Source organism: Cebus imitator, unplaced genomic scaffold, assembly GCF_001604975.1.
Source record: "Cebus imitator isolate Cc_AM_T3 unplaced genomic scaffold, Cebus_imitator-1.0 Scaffold61, whole genome shotgun sequence".
Lineage (NCBI taxonomy): Eukaryota > Metazoa > Chordata > Mammalia > Primates > Cebidae > Cebus > Cebus imitator.
This window is the reverse complement of record NW_016107376.1, coordinates 7,317,092-7,342,670: the sequence shown is the minus strand read 5'-3', so window position 1 is coordinate 7,342,670 and position 25,579 is coordinate 7,317,092. Positions and strand designations below refer to the sequence as shown.

The following is a 25,579-nucleotide window of genomic DNA, read 5'->3' as shown; positions in this document are numbered from 1 at the left end:
TCCTAAACATCTACTTAATTAAGTTAAGGGTATGTTTCTAATTTGAACTAGTTGGTCAGGCACTGGTCTTAGTTAATAGGAAGCTGAGTTATAGATTTTTTTTTTTAAGAAATAGAATTTTAGGGGCCAGGTGCGGCGGCTCATGCCTGTAATCGCAGCACTTTGGGAGGCCAAGGCGGGTGGATCACCTGAGGTCAGATGTTTGAGACCAGCCTGACCAATATGGGAAACCCCGTCTCTAAAAAAAAAAAAAAAATAGAATTTTAATACTTTTAGCTTAAGTATTAGCATAAATGAACATATGGCTTACTATGCAATTGTCAAGTGGAGGGTTTTAAAAGATACATTTTAATGAATAGACATTGTATGTAAATTGGATATCCATTTTCTCACACTGTTCTCTAAGCATGTGGAAGCAAGTCTTTTTGCTGTGTTTGCTCGGCAGGACTTGATTTTCCAGATTGGGCCTGGCTTTTCATAGGTCGGAGTGCTGAATTAGCACTACAGAATGTCATTAGTGGTGTGTGATCTAGTGAAGATTTTTAGCTGAAGATTCTATCAGAAGGAGTTAACATCACTTCTAAAATGGCCTGGTTTCTGCCCGGAGAGTTGCGTAGACACAGAGACCATTGAATTCACGGCTGTTTTGATCTATTCGGAGTCTCTGGGGTCTGTAAGGGTTAGGGTTAGCAAACAGGTTTTTCCATTTTAAGAAGTGATTCTGTTCTGGAAAAATAGGTCTAAAAGGCACCTGCCTGTTTCCTAGATGGCCCCAAGCCAAGTATCACTGACTTCATTTTTTGCTATTTTTTTTTTTCTCATGCTTTCCTTTTTTTGAGACAGGGTCACGCTGTTACCCAGGCTGGAGTGCAGTGGTACGGTCACGGCCCACGGTAGCCTCAGCCCCCTGGCCAAAGTGACCCTCTCACCTCAGCTTCATGAGTAACTGGGACCCCAGGGACACACTGCCATGCCCGGATAATGTTTGAACTTTTTTGGTAAGAGATGGGGTTTTACCCTGTTGTCCAGGCTGGTCTTGAACTTCTGGTCTTAAATGACCCTCCTGCCTTGGCCTCCCAAAGTGCTGGGATTACAGGCATGAGCCACGGCACCCCACTTTTTCAATGTTTTTAAACCATCCTTTAATATTCTGCTCACGTGACACTGGGAAAAATAATATGCTTGGTAGAAAAGAACGTTTTAATTTATGGTCAGAGGCCTGGAGTAACTGCAGGCCCAGTTATACAGTCTGGTAAGGGCAATAGGCTGAAAGCGATGCTGTTAATAAAGTTACTAACACAGTCAGTCTGATTTGTATGTAGAATGACGAAAAAGCATAGCGAGGCAAAGAGCCAATAATAGCTACACTAAGCTAATAGGGCAGATCGTTTTAGCTCCATCTGATTATTTCTTGGTCTAATTTGGGATGGATGTAATTTTACCGAGTGGTTGGTTTAGTGAACTGTCATGAATCAAAAAGACAGCTCCTGAATTCCTGATTCTTGCTAAAAGTCAGAGGAGTCTTTTTCAGGTTTCATCAATTCCATTTGACTAACAGTTTGGAGCACCAAAAATGTACAAGTCACAGCAGGTTGTTCGGAGGGTACATTTTTGACCATTTTGTGATTAAATTGCTCTTGTATGAGAAAATAATTTATTTTAAAATGATGTGCACTTATTTATTTTTTATTTTTGAGATGGAGTCTCGCTCTGTTGCCCAGGCTAGAGTATAGCAGTGTGATCTCGGCTCACTGCAACCTCCACCTCCTGGGTTCAAGCAATTCTCCTGCCTCAGCCTCCCTAGTAGCTGGGACTACAGCTGTGTGCCACCACACCTGGCCCATTTTTGTATTTTTAGTAGAGGCAGGGTTTCACCATGTTGGCAAGGTGCCTGACCTCAAGTGATCCTCCCACCTCAGCTTCCCAAAATGCTGGGATTACAGGCGTGAGCTACCACACCCAGCCCTTTTTTTTCTTTCTTTTTTTTTTTGAGATGGAGTTTTGCTCTGTCACCAAGGCTGGAGTGCAGTGGCATGATCTTGGGTCACTGCAACCTCTTCCTTCTGGATTCAAGTGATTCTCCTTTCTCAGCCTCCCAAGTTGCTGGGATTACAGGCACCCACCACCATGCCCAGCTAATTTTTGTATTTTTTCAGTAGAGATAGATTTTGCCATGGTGGCCAGGCTGGTCTCAAACTCCTGACCTCATGTAATCTACCCACCTTGGCCTCCCAAGGTGCTGGGATTGCAGGTGTCAGCCACTGCGCCCGGCTGTTGTCTGCTTATTGTTGACAACCTTAGGTTAAAGATTAAAAGTATTAGAAATGGGAAAAGATGATGAGAAACTGGGATAGAAACAGATTCTCGTTTCTGATTTTTATTGTGATAATTGGTAGTGAGGAGGGCGTTAGCCAATGTATCTCTGGGCGTGACTTGGATCTGAGTTCTGGAGCCTGTGTAAGCTGAAGGTCTAGAATCAAGATGCTCAGAATGACTGAATTTTTTAACTACTGGTAGGTACGTGTCTATCTAGAGCACAGGAGAAGGGTGAGAACCCACTTCAAAAGCCCTTAAATGTCTGTTTTTAGCCAAGGCAACCTTAGGGCACATGATTTTGTGTTGCTTTTTCAGGGAACTCAGGTAGAAAGGCATTCCCAGAGCCCAGGCTCATTTCTTTCTTTGCCCTGCCACTCGCTGGTTACTTGGACCTGAGATCATTTCACACAGAGAGGACTGGGTATACATCTTACAGCATGGAGAGCCAACCACGTAACACCACAGTCCATTGAAACTGACTAGACAAAGCAAAGCAAAACAGCCTTTTTTCCCAGAGCCATCATTTATGAAGTTAAAAGCCTAAGCAGTCATTTAGCATTCTTTCATCATTACCGAAAATGGAATGGTTTCCTTTAGTCTTGGAAATTCAGCTCTGAAAAGATTATTTCCTCCCAGGCACCTGGCTTGTAATCAGGATGAGCTGCCTGTGGGTAATGATTTGCTTTTCTTTGAAATGTGGGGAAAAGGAGGAAGGATTCAACTTTTATAATTTGTACTGCCTGTCATCAGGTGCAGAAAACATTTAGCATTTCAAGATTAAATTTTTATTTGACCTTTCCAGTAATTTATGACAGGGATTCCTTTTTGATAGAATTTGGTGTTTTTTTAAATAGAATAATGGCTTTCTTTATCATTCAAATAAATGTCACAACTTGAAAAAAATGCAATTTTTGAAACACTGGAATTTTTGTTTCTCTCAGAATTGTGCATTTTTAAAGTCCTTTCATCTGTATAAAAATCTGCTGTTTCTTTTTACCAAATTTTACTTATTTAACAAGGATGAAGGTTTATAGGGAGAAAATATCATAAATTAACAAATTTAAGACTTAGCAGTCAAAACAAACAGTGAGCTCAGGATTATTCAACTGTATAATATTACTTAAGCATTCAGGCACGTAAGTGCATGTTTTAAAGTAAATCAGGAAGGACTCAAAGAATTTTTATGCCTCAGAAGAAACCTTTGAGATTATTTCTGCACAGGCTTGCATAGAAACTTAGAGAAACATATTACGGAGGAGGAGAGATGGTACTGTTTTCTAGTACTAGTGTTGAGTGGATAGCATTAGTGTTGAGTGGATAGTACTGATGTTGAGTGGATAGTACTAGTGTTGAGTGGAAAGTACTGGTGTTGAGTGGATAGTACTAGTGTTGAGTGGATAGCACTGGTGTTGAGTGGGTAGTACTAGTGTTGAGTGGAAGGTCATTAGGGTACGTTACTTACTTTACAGATCTGCAGCACAGGAGAAGGGTGGAGAGGCTGATGAGGAATCAGAGGAGAGCCCCCCATAATGGTGATCATCAAAAGTGTCTTGAGCACAAGTTGGTGCAAGTATCATTAGGTCTGGAGACACAGAATACATGCATCTCCTGCTGTCATATAGGAAGCATGTTAAGGACTGTAATGGAATGTGTACATGGGATAGGTAATGTATGTTTAAGTCACATTTTTCAGAATGAGAGCTTCATTCTGTCTGGGTGAGAAGAATTGAGAAAACCTTAAAAGAGGAGGAAATAAGAGGACAAAGCGGGTGGATCAACTGAGGTCCGGAGTTCGAGACCAGCCTGGCCAACATGGTGAAAACCCATCTCTACTAAAAATACAAAAGAACTAGCTGGGCATGGTGATGTGCGCCTGTAGTCTCAGCAACTTAGGAGGCTGAGGCAGGAGAATCGCTTGAACCCCACAGGCCGGGGTTGCAGTGAGCTGAGATCATGCCACCGCACTCCAGCACGGGTGACAGAGGGAGACTCCGTCTCACCAAAAAAAAAAGAAAGAAAAAGGAGGAAGTATACCACCTGGGCCTTTGAAAAACAACATGGAATTTTGCCAAGCAGAAAGAAAAAGGAATGAATGAGATTTAAGGAAGGAGGGGGTGGGCAGAACTTGAACAAAGGCCAGTGGTATGAAAGGTCATGATGCATTTGGGAAACTGCCAGTTGAGTGGTGTGGTTGGGTTGAGGTAACATGTGTATGGTGGGGAGTGTTTGTGCTGGAGTGACGGATGAGCCTGCAAAGTTGGGGTCAGGTTTAGAAAGGCTTTGAATGCCATGGGTAACTTGCAAAGGGATTTGAACTTGATCCCATAGACACGAAACCTCAAAGATTTAAGTAGGGTAATGACATCATGAAATCTTATTCCAGAAAAGTAATATCAATAACAGATAGAAGATAGCAGGTAGCAGTAGGCTCGCTGGGGGCTATGGGACCAGGAAGGGGTTGTGGACGTATTGGAGAAGCGAGATAAGGAGGATGTAAACCAGAGCAGCACTGAAGGGGTGGAGGAACAGGCGGGCATTTGAGAGTCTCGTCAGTGGAAGACCTGAACATACTTGGTGAGGGAAATGACAGAGAGGGCAGTGAAGTAGACAGGTTTCCAGGCTGCGTTACTGGATTGGTAGAAATGAGAGGGAGAAGTTTTGGGGTGGAGGTAACTGTGTTTCACTTTGGTTACGGTGCTCTTGAGAGGCTGGGAAGGGCCCTTGTGGGTAGAGGAGGTGAGATTTGCACGTGAGAGAGATTAAAATGTGGATGCAGGTTAGGAGTTCATCAAAGGGCCAGAGGGGGCTGAGGCTATGGAAACAGCTCAGATTTCCATGGGAGGATACACACTAGGAAGAATGAAGGCTTGCAGATGAAACCTTGGGGGACCGTGGATGTTTGAAGGGAAGAAGAGATGGAGAGGAAATGCAGAAGGAGAGAACTATGCTGTGGAACCAAGAAGCAAAGAGTTTCAGGAAGGTGGTCAAGGCAGAAACCAGTAGGACGAGGCGTGAGAGGAAGCCGTTGGGTTTAGCAGCTGGGAGACCCCTGGAGCCCAGCCCACGAGGTTCCAGTCAAGTGGTGGTGGAGGAAGAAGGCGGACTGCAGAGAAGAGTGGGGCACGGGCTCCAGGCCAGTGCAAGCTGTCCTGACGACAATTTCAAGATGCCCGTGTGATTCAGTCTGGCTGGAGTGCTCCACTGTGCAGTTTGAAATGCACAGTGCTTGTGTTTTATAGCCGATAGAGTGCAACCTGCTTTGACCTCTTTGTATTTTTAAAACTTTGTTGACCGGGCATGATGGCTCATGCCTGTAATCTCAGGACTTTGGGAGGCTGAGGTGGGCGGATCACGAATTCAGGGCCTGGCCAATGTGGTGAAACCCCGTCTCTACTGAAAATATAAAAATTAGCTGGGTGTAATGGCCATGCCTATAATTCCAGCTACTCAGGAGGCTGAGGCAGGAGAATTGCGTGAACCAGGTTACAGTGAGCTGAGATCACAGCACTGCACTCCAGCCTGGCGACAGAGCGAGACTCCGCCCCCAAAACAAACAAACAAGCAAATGAACAAACAACACTTTGTCACTCTGTCCCTGCTTTTGTTCCTTGGAATTTATGTTCTTGGGTTGTGGGAAGTCTTTATAGTTTTCAGATCATTTTCCTTGTCACCCGGACACCCCCCCTTCCTCCCTCCATCCCTCCCCCCGCCCCCACACACCTGTGTGTTACGTAATTACATCGAAAGTGCTCAGGCTGTTCATTCATGAGCTTTGTGTTTGATGTTTCTAATTAGCTTTCCTGGAACAGGGGAAGTGTCTTCACGTGATTTCCATTTATTGTGGGAACAGTAACAATTTATGGTAATCTTACATCCCTTAAGAAGACCAGAGAACTTTGTCTTTGGAAAGCTTCAAGCGGGTCAATACACATTGTTTGGCTAAATGATGAAGCAGGCGGATATGCGGGCTCAGAGTGTTGGCCGCTCATCCGACCCCACGGTCTCCTCACCCCTCCATCCCTGTCGCCCGTGGCGCTTGCCAGGCACACGCCCTGGTAGCCACAGGTATCAGCCCAGCATAACGCATTGAGAAAGGACCTCAGAGGCGATAGGAAACTGAGTTTTATTTTCTGCCCCTTACCACTTGTGTGACAGGACTCAGTGTCCTCATCTGTAGAATGGAGATGACAGTAACTCCGTGTCTGCTTCGTGGGGTTGCTGTAAGGACTGGATTCACTGACATATGCCAGAGTCCTCTGTAAATATCAAGTCGCTCACACCAGCTGGCACCCTGGAGGTGATATAATTTCTTTTTCCTTTAGGGAGGAATTGAGTGAAAAGCTTTATCTAGTTCTTCCAGTGTGTCCATCCTCAGGCAATGTCATTGATTAGAAGTAAGCAAACTTTTATGTTTATCTTTTTATTGTAGTAAAATATATATTTTACCATTTTAAGCTTTTTTCTTTCTTTCTTTTCTTTCTGAGACAAGGTCTTGCTCTGTGGCCCAGGCTGGAGTACAATGCTGTGAACGTGGATCCCTGCAGGCTTGACCTCCTGGGCCCAAGTGATCCTCCTACCTTAGCCTCCCAAGTAGCTGGGACGACAGGTGTACACCACCATGCTTGTCTAATTTTTAAATTTTTTATAGAGACAGGGTTTCACTTTGTTGCCCAGGCTGGTCTCAAACTCCTGGAATCAAGTGACCCTCCCACCTCAGCCTCCCAAAGTGCTGGGATTATAGGCATGAGCCAGTGCACCTGGCCTATTTTAACCCTTTTAAAGTGTACAGTTTGGTGGCATCAAGTACAGTCACATTGTTGTGCAACCATCACCCCCATCCCTCTCCAGCACCTTTTTTTTTTGAGATGGAATCTTGCTCTGTCACCCAGGCTGGGGTGCATAGGCACGATCTTGGCTCATTGCAACTTCTGCCTCCTGGCCTCAAGCAGTCCTCCCACCTCAGCCTCTAGAGTTGCTGGGACTACAGACATGTGCCATCACATGCTGCTAATTTTCATATTTTTAGTAAAGACACGCTTTCACCATATTGGCCAGGTGGGTCTCGAACTCCTGACCTCAAGTGATCTGCCTTCCTTGGCCTCCCAAAGTGTTGGGATTACAGGTGTGAGCCACCATACCCGGCCTCCAGATCATTTTCATCTTCCCAAACTGAAATTCCCCATTAAACAGGACTTCCCATCACCTTTTCCCCCTAGTCCCTGCAACCACAGTTCTACTTTCTGCCTCTATGAATTTGACGACTTTGGACACCTCCTATAGGTAGAATCATGTGGTGTTGTTATTTTGTGTGTGTGTGTGTGTGTGTGTGTGTGTGTGTGTGTGTGTGACGGAGTCTCGCTCTGTTGCCTAGGGTGGAATGCAGTGGCTCAATCTTGGCTCACTGCAAACTCCACCTCCCAGGTTCAAGCGATTCTCCTGCCTCAGCTTCTTGAGTAGCTGGGACTACAGGTGCCCATGATTATGCCCGGCTAACTTTTGTATTTTTAGTAGAGATGGGGTTTCACTATATTGGCCAGGCTGGTCTTGAACTCGTGACCTTGTGATCTACCTGCCTCAGCCTCCCAAAGTGCTGGGATTACAGGCGTAAGCACCGTGCCTGGTGGTATTTGTCTCTTTGTATTTGGTTTATTTCCTTTAGCATAATGTCCTCAGAGTTCATCCATGTTCTGGCATGGGTCAGAATTCCATTGCTTTTTGTGGCTGTTCTGTTAGATGTGTAGACCACATTTTATCTATCCATTTGTCCACCAGAGGATGCAAGGATTGTTGCCACCTTGTGGCTGTTGTGGACAATGCTGCTGTGAACGTGGCTGTCCATGCACCTGTTCACGCTCCCACTTTCCCTTCTGGGTCTAGACCTAGGCATGGAGTTGCGGGCTGAACTGGATTCGGAAAGAATGGGACTGGAAACTTTGTTCCATGATTCTACTCAGGATCTTCTGGTGGAGATGGTCATGTGGTGTCAAGCCTGGGCTGTTTAGCACATGACTCTCTTGATGTACCTCTGTGCCACTGTCCTGCCTTCCCCAAAGGGGGCCACATAGTTCATCACCACCCAACCAGGGAAAATGGCAGAAAGACTCTCCCTCCACAGGCACCACTGCCTCGCCATGTTGTCAGCTTCCTGCCGTGGCAGCGCTGGCTCTGAGGAGACCCCTCGGTCCCCTCCCCAGTCTCTTGTCCTTCAGGGGCTGAGTCCTGTGGCACCCTCACTTCTCACTGTTTCCTCCAGGCAAGGAAGCGCTTTTCTCTTACAGGCTCCCAAGGGTCCTATTGAGCAGGGTGTCTCGGGCCATGGCTGTTTCTGATTGCAGGGATTGTGTAAAGGAAGGAGTAGCTATGGATGGAGGGTGGAGCAAGGGGCAGCCCAGGAGGAGAGGGGCCTGATTGTGGTTCCTAGCCCAAGCCTGTGGCCGCGATCACTGCTGCCAAAGGGCTTTTCCGCCTTCTGGAAAATGGACTTAGTAAATCCAACAAACTCAGGACTGTTGGGGTATATCAGCATTAAGGAGTCAAGTAGCCAACAGGGAAACCAAACGAATGAACGAACAAATGAATGAATGGAGTATCTGATATAAAACCAGTATGGTGCTTGAACCTTGGTCTTTCTCCAGGGATTTTTCTCATACTCTAATGTAGTTCTTGTTCCGCCTCCCAGAGGGTAGTGAGCGGGAACACATACCTCCTTGTTCAGTGTCTTGGCCCACCTAAGACCTCTGTGAGGTGTGGCCACCCATCTCCCCCTGGCTTAGAGGTGGGTGGGGAGGGATGGTGCGTGGCTCAGAGGCCGTGTCTGGGGCCATTGCCATTTGGGTTTCCTGGACAAAAGCCACTGGCCATGGCCAGTGTCACTGGAATGCCTGACTACGTATATCCCTCCATGATTAACCTGTGGTGGATCTTTATGTGTTTATTTTTAATGATTGTTCTGGAAGGTTCTAGAAGGTTTGGCTTGTGGAACGTAGTATCTTGAGGGGAGAATCCTACAGGTGAATAATTAATTGGTGGATTTGGGCAGAAGATCCTGCTTCTGACATTTTTCGTCTGGGATATTTTGGGGAATGACTATGTTCTGCTCCTTGGGTTTGTATAATTAAAAACAGACCTTGAAGCTAGGCAGACTTCTCCCTTGGGCATCCAGGTGCCGGGGGGAACACCGTCCTGAAGTTAATTGCACTGAGTGAAAGTGAATTCCGCTCACTGGAAAGGATGTTTAATACATGCATTTACCTACCCTTGGATTGTGACAGTGTGCCCTGCTCTCAGGCGGGTAACAAGTGATTCAGGTGTGAGGCGGAGGAGGGGTTTCTCCCGGTTCAGGAATCTCTTTGACAGTGACTAAAGTAGGGGTCCCCAACCCCTGGGCCGTCGACTGATGTCTGTAGGGTATGTGGCCTGAAAGGAACTTTGCCGCAAGGCAGCAGGTGAGCAGCAGGTAAGCAAGCAAAGCTTCATCTGTGCTTACAGCCACTCTGCCCAGGTACCGCCTAAGCTCCGCCTCCTGCTCTAGTTACCACCTAAGCTCCGCCTCCTGCTCTAGTTACCACCTAAGCCCCGCCTCCTGTCAGATCAGTGATGGTATTACATCCTCATAGGAACATGAGCCCTACTGTGAACTGGGCACGCCAGGGATCTAGGCTGCACGATCCTTATGAGAATCTAATGCCTGATGATCTGTCACTGTCTCCCATCACCCCAGATGGGACCGACTAGTAGCAGGAAAACAAGCTCAGGGCTCCACTGATTCTACATGGTGGCAAGTTGTAGAATTATTTCATTATACATTACTGTGTAATAATAATAGAAATAAAGTGGCCAGACGTAGTGGCTTACACCTATAATCCCAGCACTTTGGGGGGCCGAGCAGGTGGATCACTTGAGGTCAGGAGTTTGAGACTAGCCTGGGCAACATGGTGAAACCCTGTCTCTACTGAAAATACAAAAATTAGCCAGGTGTGGTGATGGGCACCTGTAATCCCAGCTCCTCAGGAAGCTGAGGCAGGAGAATCACTTGAACCTGGGAGGTGGAGGTTGCAGTGAGCCGAGATCGCGCTACTGCCCTCCAGCCTGTCGACACAGAGAGAGTCCGTCTCAAGAAAAAGGATACAAGCTGCGTGGTGTGGCAGGAGCCGTGCTGGATAAAAGTAACGGTAGTGCTTGCAGTTGTGCAGTCATTATTGTTTACTCAGACTTTGGTGGTGGGGTGAGGAGCTATTGTGAAACCAGACTCCTGCGTCTAAGCGTTCTTTTTCCCTTCTTTGTTCACAGCGGGGCCTTTTCCGAAGTGGTTTTAGCCGAAGAGAAGGCAACTGGCAAGCTCTTTGCCGTGAAGTGTATCCCTAAGAAGGCGCTGAAGGGCAAGGAAAGCAGCATAGAGAATGAGATAGCCGTCTTGAGAAAGTAAGTGCTGGGGGTGGCCATCCTCTACTCCCCACCTCCTGGCCCGTGTGTCCTGTGGGAGGCCTGCCCCGGAGGCAGGTTTCCCCATGAACAGAGGGGCCCCCAGAGGACGTGGGCTCTGCAAATGATAACCACATTTCAAAGCACTTTTTCTGTAGATCTCTCGTGTCTTATAACATGCACGGCTGTGGTTGGAAGTAGTTCTAGCTCCAAAGAGCACAACTTGTGAAGGCAGACTTGCTTGTGAACTGAGACCCTGCCACTCACGGTAGCCGAGTGACCTTAGGCTGGTTACGGAGCCCTGAGTCTCCTCTGTAAAGTGGAGTTCCCGGTGTCTCCCTGGCAGGGTGTTCTAAGGATTTGGTGAGATGCTGCTTACTAAGTTTTTGTGAAGTGCTCACTGCAGCAATTGCCACATAGTAAGTGCTCAGTAAAGGTCTCTGCTGTCGCCACCGTTACAAGTGCTGCTGCTGTTGCTGTTTTATTTATAATCAGGTGATGAGGCTCACAAAATAAAGTCGTGGATTCAAAGCCTTGTAGCTCGTATGTGGCAGAGCCTGGAATACCAACCTGGCCAGTGTTATTTCCACATGTTCTGATGGTTTTTCCCATTCTCTGCTGCACACGTGGTACCTGGCACCCAGCAGGCTGCATAGAGTTCACTGTTTCAGTGCTTCATTTTTTTGTTGAGTTTTATTTTTGCTCGCCATGTGTAATAGAAATAAAAAAATATTTTCATTTATTTCATTTATTTCCCTTTTTTTTTTTGAGATGGAGTCTCGCTCTGTCACTCAGGCTGGAGTGCAATGGCATGATCTTGGCTCACTGCAACCTCCACCTCCCAGATTCAAGTGGTTTTCCTGCCTCAGCCTCCCGAGTAGCTGGGATTACAGGCACCCACCATCATGCTTGGCTAATTTTTGTATTTTTGTAGAGACGAGATTTCACCATGTTGGCCAGGCTGCTCTTGAACTCTTGACCTCAGGTGATCCACCCGCCTTGGCCTGCCAAAGTGCTGGGATTATAGGTTTGAGCCACTGTGCCCGGCCAACATTTGCATTTATTTCTATTACACACGGGGAGCATAAATATAAGAAAAGTCTCCTCTTGTATAATGGTGCACACAGAACCATTTATTTTTTCTTTTTTTCCTCCAGTCAGGGTCTTGCTCTGTTGGCCAGTCTAGAGTGCAGTGGTACAATCTTGGCTCACTGCAGCCTCAACTCCTGGGCCCAAGTGATCTTCCCACCTCTGCCTCCTGAGTAGCTGGGACTATAAGCACACACTATCATGCCTAGCTAGCTTAAAAAGTATTTTTAGAGATGCGAGGCTGTCTGTGTTGCCCAGGCTGGACTTGAACTCCTGGCCTCAAGCAGTCCTCCCACTGTAGCCTCTCAAATTGCTGGAATTTCAGGCATGAGCTATGGTGCCTGGGTCTCAGAACCATTCCGACGTGGCTGGATCCACCCCACGATGCTGTTTAGTGAGTGTGGTGTCCACACTGTTCCATACACTGTCATGATGAAGCCATTGCCCCATAATCTCACAAGGTTTGGGGGAACAGGCCCTTATATGGCACCTGATTTTGCCTGTTTGGAGCGTGTCTGAGCAGTCTGCTATGGAAATTTTTAAGAGTTGCTATTAATAAAAGATATTCAAAATGTCCTTGAAATTGTTGGGGTTTGGAATCAGCACATAGCAAGAATCTCTGTATAGATAAGCAAAGCAGAATGAGAATAAGCCTGCTGAGGCCTCAACACAAAATGTCACGCTCCTCACATTCTTTCTGAATAAACCATCTCGCCCACTCCTCTCTTAGTGGGACTAGGAGTGCCCACTGAACGATGATCAGCCATCATTCATACAAACCCAGCACCGCTGAGAGGGCCAGGACAGTCTGTGCCCTTCTGACCTTTGCGTAACTCCCGGAAGAAGCTACAGCATACATGATAAATGATTGAGAACAAATAGGTCTCCATAACTTTGTAGCGAAAGGGTTTTGCTTATTTGTTTGGTAGTTTGGTTGTTTCTAGGTTCTCTGGGTTGTCTGTTAGGAAGCCCGTGAGTTTCAGATTGTCCTGAGCAGGACTGCAGGAAATGATTGTATGGAAGAGAATCTGGTAAAACAAATTAAGTACATTAGCATCTAGCAGGAAAACATGATGGTAATGAGACATTTATTTAAATTGCTCATTTTCCAATATGAAATCGGTGCTTGGAGAAGAAGTTACTTGCTGGTGACATTAAGTTGCAGACACATTATAGTTATTTAACATTGTAGATGGAATTCTGGGTGGGCCCAGAGCTTCCCAAAGGTTTGATGCTGGGCACAGGGGCTGCCTGCTGATGGATCGAGGGTGGTGACTGTATTTTTGTGTGACTCCGTTAGGGGCTTAGAAGTACAAAAGCGGAGGAAGTCAGTTTCATTTTTTAGCGTTATTTTTCGTTCTCGCGAGCAGAGGCCATGGATGTAGGCTTTGTGAGCCAGCCGTGTTGATGGCACGGATTGTCTGCTTTAATTGTCTTCATCCTGTGCCTCCCTGAAATAATCAGTTCCAGGGAGAGGGCATTTAAAAACCAAGGAGGGCCAGAGAGCTGGAATAACTTGTTTTGATAGTTTCTCAGTTTCTGCCACTGGAGTGCCTGGAAGTGTGACCCCTCTTCCAGGAGTCGAGAACAAAGAAGTGATTTCTCCAGGGGTAAGAAGGTGATCTCGAATATCTCCTGCACTGACTTTTTTTTTTTTTGTTTTTTTTGGTGCTCTGAGAATGATTTACATGTGGAATAGGAGGCAGTTCCGCATCATGAGCAGCTGAAAGCAAAGCCAATGAGCTGGAAAGAAAATAGTTTGAAACCACTCAGAATGTTGTCATGGAGACATTCATTCATTTCACAAATATTTATTAAATTCTCACTGTGCAGTAGGCAGCACTGCTGGGCACTGAGTTTAAAAGATGAAGTGCGCTTCTGGCCCTCTGGAAGTGCATAGTTTTGTCACTAAGTGCGTGCAGTGACATTGGAGATGCTGTGATAGGAGCATGGCCAGGGCCTTGAGGAGCGGGGGTACCCTATTCTTCCTTCAGGGTGGGGTGGGGGGAGAGGCTTCACGGAATTGGAGGGTCCTGACGAGGAGCATGGTTTGCAGGGTCAGAAACGCAAAGGGATGTTGACATTCCATCCAGAAGCAGCTGCCCAAACAGAGGGCGGGAGACGGGAGACAGAAAGGCTGGTGTGCTTGGGAGCTCTCCAGGGCAAGGGTTTAGGGTGACGCCTGGAGACGCTAAGGTCAGAGAGGTGGGATTGTGGAGGGCCTTGTGTGCACACTTTGAACTTCATCCTCTAGACACTGGGGAGCCATCAGAGGGTTTTAATGAAAGGATCAACGTGATCAAGATTAACTTTGGAAGATTATTGTGGCAGACCTGAGAAGAATGGCTTGGAGGAGTTAGGACTCTGTATGTAGGGAGAATAGTTAGTCTGTTGGAAGAACCTGGTGGAGAAATGAAGCAACAAGTAATACAGGAGCTGTGGCGTTGGGATGGAAGAGACAGGCATGAGGGCTGAACACGGTGGAATCTCTAGCACTTAGGGATTTGGAAGGAATGGGGAGAGTAGGGAGAGAGAGAATGGATTCCAGGGGGGCTGCTGAGTTTCTGACTTGGAAAACTGCGTGGATGATGACGCCATTCAGTGACATCAGAAACACCAGAGCAGGAGGGCAGGTGAAGAGTCCTGGTCTGGACATGCTGAATCTGGGGACTGTGGGGATGTCCCGGGGGAGATGCCCAGCTGACTCTCCATGGCTGGAGCTCAGCTGTGACCTGGGCTTGCTGAATGGTAAGGTTTTTCTGACACAGTATAGAAGAAAAAATCTTTTGATGATGTTCATGACTAAGTCTTTGTAGATGGGATCTGAAGTAGATTGCGTTAAATTCCGTGTTTGTTTATTTCCATACTATGTGTGTTTGTTTCCTGACCCTTTGTTTATTTCCACACTATTTTCCACAGAAGTAGGCCCATCTGAATCCTAGCTGCTGGCCCACCAGGGAACTGCTAAGCAGGCCCATTGCAGAGACTGCCTACCCCGCTTTATGCTGAGTTTATTGTAGGCTGAGAAATTTATTTATTTCATTGGAATGAAGTAATGTAGCTAACATGTCCTTAAGGATATCTTTGTACTGGCTCTGAAAATTGTTCCAAAATGAATTTTCTACTTGATGATAGATATTAAATAAAGCTCAGAGGGAAACATTCCGATAAACATGGAGGTGGGCTGTTGCTGTGCAGCCGTGAGGACTGGCAGCGTGGCTGTGGCATCGGCGGGCCGGATCTAGAGAACTGAGCGCAGGCTTCTCCAGACACAGCATTAGCTGTGGCCCCACAACAGAGTGTTTTATGCAGTATGGAATAGAACATCATTGGTGTTACTCCCCTTGGGTTGGATTACAGAGTTTATGATTTCTGTGGCATTATGTACTTTGAGGGCAGGCACTTTTCAGATCTAATTTCAAAATCTGACAGGCGCAGTGGCTCATGCCTGTAATCCCAGCACTTTGGAGGCCCGGTAGGTGGATCACTCAAGGTCAGGAGTTTGAGACCAGCCTGGCCAACGTGGTGAAACCCTATCTCTGCTAAAAATACAAAAATAAGCTGAGCATGGTGATATGCCCCTGTAATCCCAGCTACTTGGGAGGTTGAGGAAGGAGAATTGCTTGAACCGGGGAGGTGGAGGTTGCAGTGAGCCAAGATCGCGCCACTGCACTCCAGCCTAGGCAACAAGAGCGAAACTCCGTCTCAAAAAGAAGTAATAATAATAATAATAATAATTTCAAGGCAGCACTAAAAGCACTTTTGCAGGAGTAGAAAGGCAAATATGTCAACAGCCTGCATTTAAAGGAGAGATGGAGAGAGAAGGGGATGCCTAGATCGGAAATTGGTGGCCGAGAGAAGCAAAGCAGCCGTGTCTAGAGCAGCCCATTTACTGATAGTTTGAAAAACCGAGGCTTATTTTGGTGGAAGGGGTACTGTCTGAATGAAACATGGCCCCAGAATTCAGCATGCTGTTCTGATGGCTACGCTGTAGACTGCAGAGACTGTCTTGCCTTGGGGGAGGGACCCGGGCAGCAACCGATTTGAATTGGCATATTTTCGTTTATCTGGGGAGTCTCAGATGATGGTCTCTGCCACTTTCTCTCCAAATCAGTTTTTCTCAGCCCTGGCTGCACCTTTAAATCACCTAGGGAGCTCTTAAGAATATGCTGATGGGCCAGGCGTAGTGAGTGGCTCATGCTTGTAATTGCAGCACTTTGGGAAGCTGAGGCAGGAGGATTGTCTGAGGCCGGGAGTTCGCGACCAGCCTGGGCAACGTAATGAGACACTGTCTCTGCAAAAAAATTTAAAAAACTAGTCAGGTGTGGTGGTGCTAGTAGTCCAGCTGCTCTGGAGGCTGAGGCAGGACTGCTTGAGCCCAGGAGTTCAAGGCTGTAACTCCAGTTTGGGTGACAGAGTGAGACACCATCTTTTAAAAAAAAAAAAAAGTTGGGGTGGGGCAGGCACAGTGGCTCATGCCTATAATCCCAGCACTTTGAAAGGCCTAGGTGGGTAGATCACAAGGTCAGGAGTTCAAGGCCAGCTTGGCCAATATGGTAAAACCCTGTCTCTACTAAAACTACAAAAATTAGCTGGACGTGGTGGTGGGTGCCTGTAATCCCAGCTACTCAGGAGGCTGAGGCAGCAGAATCGCTTGAACCAGAAGGTGGAGGTTGCAGTGAGCTTAGATCATACCATTGTACTTTAGNAAAAAAAAAAAAAAAAAAAGGAAAAAACTAAAAAGATTATACTGATGCACAGGCCCCATCCTAGGCCAACTGAGTCAGAATGGGAGGTAATGACAGGTGCTAGAAAATTGAAAAAGCATCTCCCCCAGCCTCCGCCCCGATCCTAACACATAACCAATGCAATGTCAGAACAACCACTCTGCAGCCCTTGCATGCTGGTTTCACCTCGTGGGGGGTGGAGCTGCTCTGTGTGATGGCCAGGAGAGTGGGCAGATGTGGACAGATGTGTGCACAGGCAGAAGCACGTGCCAGGCAACGTTTACTTCAGAGGAGAGGCTTCGTTGAGAGGAGCAAACTCGGAAGTGCTCCCTTAGAAGAGCTGAGCTTTGTTACGAGAGTGGTGAATTGACTTGAGTCCATCATCCCATCATTGAGGAGCCGGCAGCAGCCACTCACCTAGGCTCAGGAGCGAGAACCTCACTTGTCAAAGGCGGCTGAAGAAGTGCGGGCAGCACTGGCAGTGGTAGGCCTGGGGAGGCTGGGCTAGGGTGTGGTCGACTCAGTCAGCATGCCGCAGTGCCAAGCACATTAGAAGAGGGTCAGGACTGCTAAAGGTGGCAGATGCCAAAGCTTAGGATGCTAGGCTGGAGTCCCTGAAATCCCTGGTGTCAAAGTCAGGAGGGATGGCAGGTTGTATGCCGTGTGAGTGAGTTAGCACCTCTGTCGTGGGAAGGGAAGGATTCCAGAGGCCAGGGCAGGAGCCTCATCTTCCAGTTACCTTAAGGCAGACACCTTCCTCTCAGTGCAGACTAGAGAAAGGGCAGCTTCTGCAACCAAAGAAAACAACTGCTGTGGGATTAAGGAACAGCCCCCAGAGAAGGGCTTTGACGTCGCTGAACTCTGGAAATCTAGCCTGCCCCTGCCCCTACAGCTTTGTCCTGAAGGGAGGCTGGCCCTGTTTTCTGTTTAAATCACTGCCAAGTGCTAGTGTTTTTGTGTGTTAGAAAAACATCAATAGAAATTCATTTTGTGTGTTAGAGAAACTTCAATAGAAATTGATTGATTGGGGGCCAGGTGTGGTGGCTCATGTCTGTAATCCCAGTACTTTGGAAGGCCAAGGCGGGTGGATCACCTGAGGTCAGGAGTTCGAGACCAGCCTGGCCAACGTGGTGAAATCTCGTCTCTAAAACTAGCCAGGCATAGTGGGAGACACCTGTAATCCCAGCTACTTGGGAGGCTGAGACAGGAGAATCACTTGAACCCAGTGAGCTGAGATTGCCCCACTGCACTCTAGCCTGGGCAACAAAGACTGAAACTTCATCTGAAAAAGAAAAAGAAATTCATTGATTGGGGCTGAACATAACCACTCTTCCAATGACTGAAAATGGCTAAGCTGGTAAAGCCAGTACTTGAATTTCTCAGGCACCAATACAGCTTTTTAAGGATCGATCTGACTTGCTTAGAAGGCGATGTTCTAAAAGACAGAACTCTCCTCTCTGGAAAGCTAGCATTGGAAGGGAGGACACAAGCAGGAAATGTGAAAAGTAACGGTTGAAAGCCTTACTTATGATGACACATAGGGAGGCAGGGGTATATCTTTTTTTTTTTTTTTTTTTTGAGACAAATTTTTGTTCTTTTCACTCAGGCTCACTGAAATCTCTGCCTCCTGGGTTCAAGCGATTCTCCTGCCTCAGGCTCCCAAGTAGCTGGGATTATAGATGCCCACCACCACACCTGGCTAATTTTGTATTTTTAATAGAGACAGGGTTTCTTCATGTTGGGCAGGCTGGTCTTGAACTCCTGACTTCAGGTGATCCTCCTGCCTCAGCCTCCCAAAGTGTTGGGGTTACAGGTGTGATCCACCATGCCCGGCTGGCAGATGTATATCTTACGATTCTAGATTCTTGGATACCTTGGGAAACCACATTGAAAGTTACTTTGATTTAAAATAAAACCATGCAATCCCATAAAATTAAGATAGTGAGTTATTTAGTGGTGGTGGTGGTGTGTACAGTTAAAGCCAGAAACTTGGCAAGCTTTGGGCATGCACACGTGAGTGTCTACTGAATGAGCTTAGGCTGTGTGGAATCTTAACACGATACACCCTGGACCTGTGGAAACCAGGTTCTGTGAAAGGCTTTAATTGCAGAGAAGAGTTGACATTGACATGTTTTCCGTAATTATGGCCCTTCCTTAGCAATTCAGGGTCCTGCCTCCTTTAGCGTACTTCCTCCTTCGTGCTCCATACCTGTGCTTTCTTGTTCTGGGAGCTATGCTGAGCTTCCCCCTAAGTCTGCAGCCTTCTCCTGGCCGGTAGGTAGTAAAATCAGCTTTGCTTCTGACCGCCATATGGCGATCGTTGTTTATTTCATCCTAACTGTGCGTGTCTATAAGAGGAAATGGAAGTGGTCTAATGCCATGCAACTTTCTAAAGAGGAGAGAATATATTTGGTGCTTCCAGTGGCCTTCTCATGGTGTTTTGTCCATTGCAAAAATCAAGGACATTTTAAATTTGATTTGAGATCCAGAATCAATGCATTTCTGTTAATTTCTTGAACGTTGTTTATAGCACTCCCTGAATTGAGGGAACATACAATTGGCTATATGCCATGCTACAAAACAAGGAATTGAAACTCTCTTGAGTAGGCATGTTGGTTTATCTCCCCAGGGTCCATGTTGTCTCCGTGGCCTCTTCCTGCCTGTGGTTTCTGCTTCCCAAATAGTGGAATGGTTCCTGCAGAACTGTGAGCTAAAGAACCTTCTTTCCTTTATAAATTACCTGGTATCAAAGTATTTTGTTATAGAACACAAAATGGACTAAGTGTGGTTCTTGTGGAAGCTGGTGTCTTAGTCCGTTTTCTGTTGCTGTAACATAATACTTTGATACTAGGTAATTTATAGAGGAAAGAAGGTTCTTTAGCTCATGGTTGTGCAGGCGGGGAAGTCCAAGATCGGGTGGCTGCATCTGGTGAGGATTTTATGCTGCTTTATGGCATAGCAGAAAAGCAGAGGGCAAGTGAGTGTGCAAAAAGAGGGCAAGTGAAGAGACCACCCCACCTTATAACAACCTGCTCTTGTTAGAGCCAATCTAGTCTCATGAGAACTGCATTAATCCTTTCATGATGGCAGATCCCTCAGAACTGAAACAATTCCCAGCACTGCTGGATTGAGGATTTATGTTTCCAGCACATGAACTGTCAGAGGACACACGTAAAGCACGGCAGTTTCCCTTTCTTTATTTCTTTCTCCCACAGCACTGTGCAATGAGGATTTAAATGAGTGTCTGACACAAGCACATGTATGCTCATTGCAGCACTGTTTACAATAGCAAAGACCTGGAACCAACCCAAATGCCCATCGATGATAGACTGGACAAGGAAAATGTGGCCCATATACACCATGGAATACTATGCAGCCATAAAAAATGATGAGTTCATGTCCTTTGTAGGGACATGGATGAATCTGGAAACCATCATTCTGGGCAAACTGACACAAGAACACAAAATCAAACACCGCATGTTCTCACTCATAGATGGGTGTTGAACAATGAGAACACATGGACACAGGGAGGGGAGCATCATACACTGGGGTCTGTTGGGGGGACTAGGGGAGGGACAGCGGGGGGTGGGAAGGTTGGGGAGGGATAACATGGGGAGAAATGCCAGATATAGATGACGAAGGGGATGGAGGCAGGAAGCCACATTGCCATGTGTGTATCTATGCAGCAATCCTGCACGTTCTGCACATGTACCCCAGAACCTAAAGTGCAATAAAGTAAATAAATAAATAAATAAATAAATGCGTGTCTGATATTCACCCTCACTACCTTAATTCCAAAAAGTCCCCTGCTTGGTAGAATGCAAGCTCCTTTGCAGATGAGCCCCCCACTTCATGATCTGCCTCTTTAGTTTTCATCTCCCCACCCCTCACCCCATGTTTTAATTTAGGTCTCCTGAAAGGAGCAGCGAATTGCCTCTTTTCCCCTGGAATCTTTCCTGATGCAGTGTGACACACATCTCCTTCGGGACACCCCCCTTGATTTCCTGTCTGGATACGTCCTTCCCTCTGAGAGTCCGCAGCACCAAGGCTTGCTTCTGTCACTCCTGACTGTGCCTTGGGAGCTCTGCTGCTCCAGGCTGTGGACTTCCTGAATCTAGCACTGAAATAAAAGCAAAATGGTGGGAATGGAGGCAAGAACTGGGGGAACTCAGGTGAAATTAAGGATGTTAAAATGCTGGGGCTGGATGCTGATTAGGCACAGAGGGTTTAGTGGAAGGGAGAAATCTATGCTGACTTCCACTTCTCTCTGGCTTTGGTGACTGTATTAATTCTCCAAAGAAACAGAACCGATAGGATATGTATAGATCCACAGAAAGATTTATCATGAGGGATTGGCTCATGTAATTCCAGAGGTGAGAAGCTCCACAGTCTGCCATCTGCAAACTGCAGACCCAGGAAGGCCAATGATTGGTCCGAGGCCAAAGACCTGGGAACTGGGGGAGCCAATGTCCAAGGGCAGGAGATGGATGTTCTAGCTCCAGAAGAGAGAAGACCCAGGTGCGGCGGCACTTGCCTGGAGTCGCAGCTGCTTGGGAGGGTAAGGTGGGAGGATCGCTTGAGCCCAGGAGTTCGAGGCTATAGTGAGCTGTGATCACACACCACTGCACTCCAGCCTGGGCAACAGACTCTGTCTCTAAAACAAAAACAAGGAAGAAGAACAAATTCGTTCTTCTGCTTTTTTGTTCTATTCTGGCTTTCAGTGGATTTGATGCTACCCACTTACATTTGTGAGGATGATCTTTTTACTCAGTCTGCTGATTCAGATGCTAATCTCTTCTGGAAATTCCCTCACAGGCACACCAGAAATACTATTTTACTGGCTCTCTGTGCATCCTTTAGGCCAGTCAGGTTGACACATATAATTATCCATGTGGATGGCAGGTTCCTTAACCAATATGGGGTATTCCAGAAGAGACGAAAGGTTTGAGAGAGAGAGAGAGAAAAAAAAAAAATTCTTTTATGACGACAGAGTATACTTAAATCTGGTCTGGCGTCTCCTGCCACCTGGTATACCGTATATATTACTCCGTAGATATTTAGAGTAGTTGAAGAAACAGTGTGTTTTGTCACACTTTAAAACCGTGTTACATCATTGCATGTTTATTTCCTTGTGCCGTCTCTCTGTCATCTAATCTGGATATTTATGTGGGAGTTCAGCTCATGTGTGGGCTAGTTTGTGGTTTAAATTCCTCTAATAATACATCTTGGCGGATCTTTTCCCCTTCTTATGTAAACATACTTAGCTAATGATTTATGCAAATTCCACTTAAATGATTTCAAGAGCAGTGTATATACGTATGTATGTATGTATGTATCTATCTAGATTGATAGATATCTAGATGTATCTATCTAGATATATAGATGTCTCTATATAGATTTCTCTCTCTCTCTCTCTCTTTCTCTCTCGGCCTAATATTTTTAATAAGTCAGAATAGCTTACATTGGAGAACCACCCTAATGAAAGATGAAATGAAAGTAGTCTTGAAATAGACTAGGATGGCAGATACAGAAAAAGAAGTTAAATAGACACCAAAGGTTTAATTTTTTCTTTTCTGTTAAGCTTTACATTGTGTCTGTTCTGTCTTCCATGTGGTTTTGGCATGATTCATATGGCAAATGAATTATTTTAGTGAAGCTTTATGTATGACTCACTGTGTATTTTTAAATTATGTGTAATTTGATTAATAAACTTCACGTCACATATGTGAAGTCCAGGGCTATCATCTGAGTCATTTAAAGAGTTGTTTACTGTTTTAAAGTTATATAACTTTTTTTTCCCAAAGCTTAAAATTGAGTTCAGAGGCTCTGATGATTGGTCTGAAGCCAGGTTTGGGGGAATAAATTTTTTCTAAAGTAATGGTTGCATAGAATTTGATAAATGGGATTAATATCCATTTTTTAGCTATTTGCACTTTTTCTTTATGAATATTTAGATAACAGTTTTGACTATATGTTATGGATAAGTAGGAGGTATCACTTGGGACCAAACATACACCAGGGTATCTTTTAAGAAATACAGTGCTGTCATAGATGCGGTGTTTTGGTTCTTGTTGAAAGCTACAGAGCTGATGAACTAAGTATACACACATGTAAATATATATAGGTGTGTAACTGTGTATGCGTGCACACAGATTTTAAATGTCTTGGAGGCCATGCCCAGTGTCTCATTCCTGTAGTCCCAGAACTTTGGGAGGCTGAGATGGAAGGACCACTTGAGGCTTTAGTGAGCTATGACTACACCACTACACTTCAGCCTGGGTGACAGAGCAAGACCCTGTCTCTGAAAATGAATAAATACATACATACATCTCAGTTTTTTTTTTTTTTTTTTGGATGGAGTACCACTCTGTCCCCCAGGATGGAGTGCGGTGACATGATCTCAGCTCACTGCAGCCTCTGTGTCCTGGGGTCAAGCAATTCTCCTGCCTCAGCCTCTCAAGTAGCTGGCTTTACAGGTGTCCGCCATCATACCTGGCTAGCTTTTGTGTTTTTGGTGGAGCCTGGGTTTCACCATGTTCTCCAGGCTAGTTTTGTACTCCTGACCTTAGGTGATCCACCTGCCTCGGCCTCCCAGAATGCTGGGATCACAGGTGTGAGCCAGCACGCCCAGCCACATCTCAGTGTTTTATGTCTTTTTACTGAAGAGCAAAATGTACTTTTGCTTCATTTAGTAAATGTACCTTCAAGGATTTTAAAAACAGCCTTCTTCCTGTGTCATGATTTATAAACTAGTGACGACGTCTACAAGCATCATTTTATTTAATCCTCACCGTAAACCTGTAAAGTGGATATTATGGGCCACATTTCACAGGAGGAACTTGGACTTACTGAAGACATTTTTAGGGGCCACATAACTGGTAATATGCAGAGAGGAAGTCAAACCTAGGTCTGTGTGTCTCTTTCTGTTATGATTTGACCCATCTGCTGTCTCTATATTCTCTCGTTGAGAAAGGGGCCACTTCTCCTTGATATAGGCAATAGCCCACTCTATGTAGAAAGTGTTCATCAATGGTGAAAGATTAAATCTGTAACGGTGACTTCTCAGCCAATAGAAAGGCAGGATACACTATTGGTGAAGTCCTGAGAATCAGCTCGCCTAAGTTTGCACCAGACTCCAGCACTTGGAAGCCGCTTGACCTTGAGCAAGTCATTTCCACTCTGGGCTCCCATTTTCAGGAGAGTGGGGATGATAATATCTGCCTCCAATAGTTGTTGTAGGGATCAAACAGTCAACGCATGCCTTGCACATAGTGCAGGCTCTCCAAATGTTTGCCGTGTACGTTGTTATTATTATGTGTGAAGGACATCTTGCTAGACAGTGGGAATAGGGAGACAGTTCCTCCCCAGAAGTCACATCTCACAAGTGTCACCTCCCTAAGGCTCCCCACTGAAGCCTGAGGGAGCCCTTCTTGATATAGGAAACAGAGCCAGCAGCGATGAGGTGGCTGGCCTTCTTGCAGGGGAGAGGCTGCCGCAGCAATAGAGCTGGCACAGCTGCAGAGTTGTCAAGGATACATCAGTTTCACCATTTTTCTTGCTGACAAAACTCCTGTGAAAACTCTTGCTTTCCCTGGTTATCTTACATCTGCTTCTCTTAATGGTAGAGTCACCAGAGCGTTGGAACTAGAAAAGGAACGTAGACATCTTAGTCCAGTTTTCTTGACTGTCAGGTAAGGACAGAGGTCCGCGGAGGGTAAGTGATTCCCCGAGGTCATGGAGCTAAGTCGGGCAGAGGCAGAGCCAGAAGGCTGGTTTCTGGCCCCCGAATTCAGAACTCTTTCCACATAACCATACTCGCAGAGCGTCTTCCAGGAGAATGCAAGAAAGTGACTCTTCCTAGTCCTGCAGAGGCCCTTGCTTTGTTGCACAGGACTGAAGAATCTATTCCAGTGGGTTGGCCAGATTCCACGCTGGGATATTGACTCTGGTTTCAGAAATTCCCCTGGTGATTTCAGTTAGATGCGCTATTCTTTCTGACTTCCCCTCCCTAGCAGCGATGCAGCATTTCTTCGGGCTGCTTGGATTGCAGTCGTGTTCTGCTCCAAGCTGCTTCTGGTGCTCCGGTATTCACCAGGACGGAGCTCAGAGGCCAGCCTCCGAGCCTACAGTACAGGTTAAACGTTGGAGAGGCTTTGCTCTCATTTCAGGTGTATCTGATGATTGTGGTCCAGTGTGCCCGTTTCTTCTCAATATAATGAAGATATTATTTCTCAGAAGTGCAGTGGGAAGAAGCCAGTTACAGATTGTGGAATAATCTAGAAAATATGGAAAATGCTACTCTGGTGTGAGGTCATCATTCAGAAAGACCTTTTCCATCCTGTCTGTCAGCTGCAGGCCTGAGAGCTGTGCTGTACTCTGTCCTGTTTGATCTTTTGCGCTCTCTGTAGCTTTCCAAGGTACTCTAGAAACAAAGGGAGGCGGCCTTCCCATGTACCCGTCATGGACAACAGAACGAGTTTGGGGGACATTGGGGCATCCTGAGGGATGGCGTAGAGTCGGGAAGGCAGGGATGGGGCAGCTGATGAGCTGAAAACCATCTAGAGACGTTTACAAACTTGGGGGGATAGGCATGGCGTCTTCCTTTATGACTCATTTCTGCACACGTGTACCCACATTTTTCTTGGTGGAGAAGTAAACTTGGAGAAAGTAGTTCTCACTCGGGTGTTGAGTATTCTTTCTGATGAGTTCTTGCTGGGCTTTGGAGCCAAGTGATAATGCAGCTATTTTCTTTGAAATAGTTTGAATTGTGTGTCCGCAAATCCAAACCACATTCTCTGGCTGTGAATGTGTGGTTTCTTTTTGTTGATGTTGTTGCTGTTTGTTTAATCCTGGTAGGATCTCTTCCAGGACAAAGCCACTTGATTCAGCAACAGGATGGAGTGGGTAGCCCTAAAGCATGGCAGAGTGCAAATTTCATGGAGTGTCTCGAATTTTGAGCTTGAATCAGAATTGTCAGTATACCTGGAACTGTGTTAAAACTTAGGAGGCAAATCTGTTTGTGGGTC

At 46.1% G+C, this 25,579-nt stretch overlaps 1 protein-coding gene across 4 annotated transcripts in view; it reads left to right on the top strand.

The window, feature by feature from the left end:
* Positions 1–25,579, top strand: part of CAMK1D (calcium/calmodulin dependent protein kinase ID) — a 457,067-nt gene that overhangs the window by 185,937 nt on the left and 245,551 nt on the right. For all 4 annotated transcript variants that reach the window (XM_017529857.2, XM_017529858.2, XM_037739034.1 and 1 more), the window contains exon 2: positions 10,606–10,737. In XM_017529857.2, the coding sequence (XP_017385346.1) occupies positions 10,606–10,737 (132 nt within the window). The remainder of the gene's footprint in view (positions 1–10,605; positions 10,738–25,579) is intronic.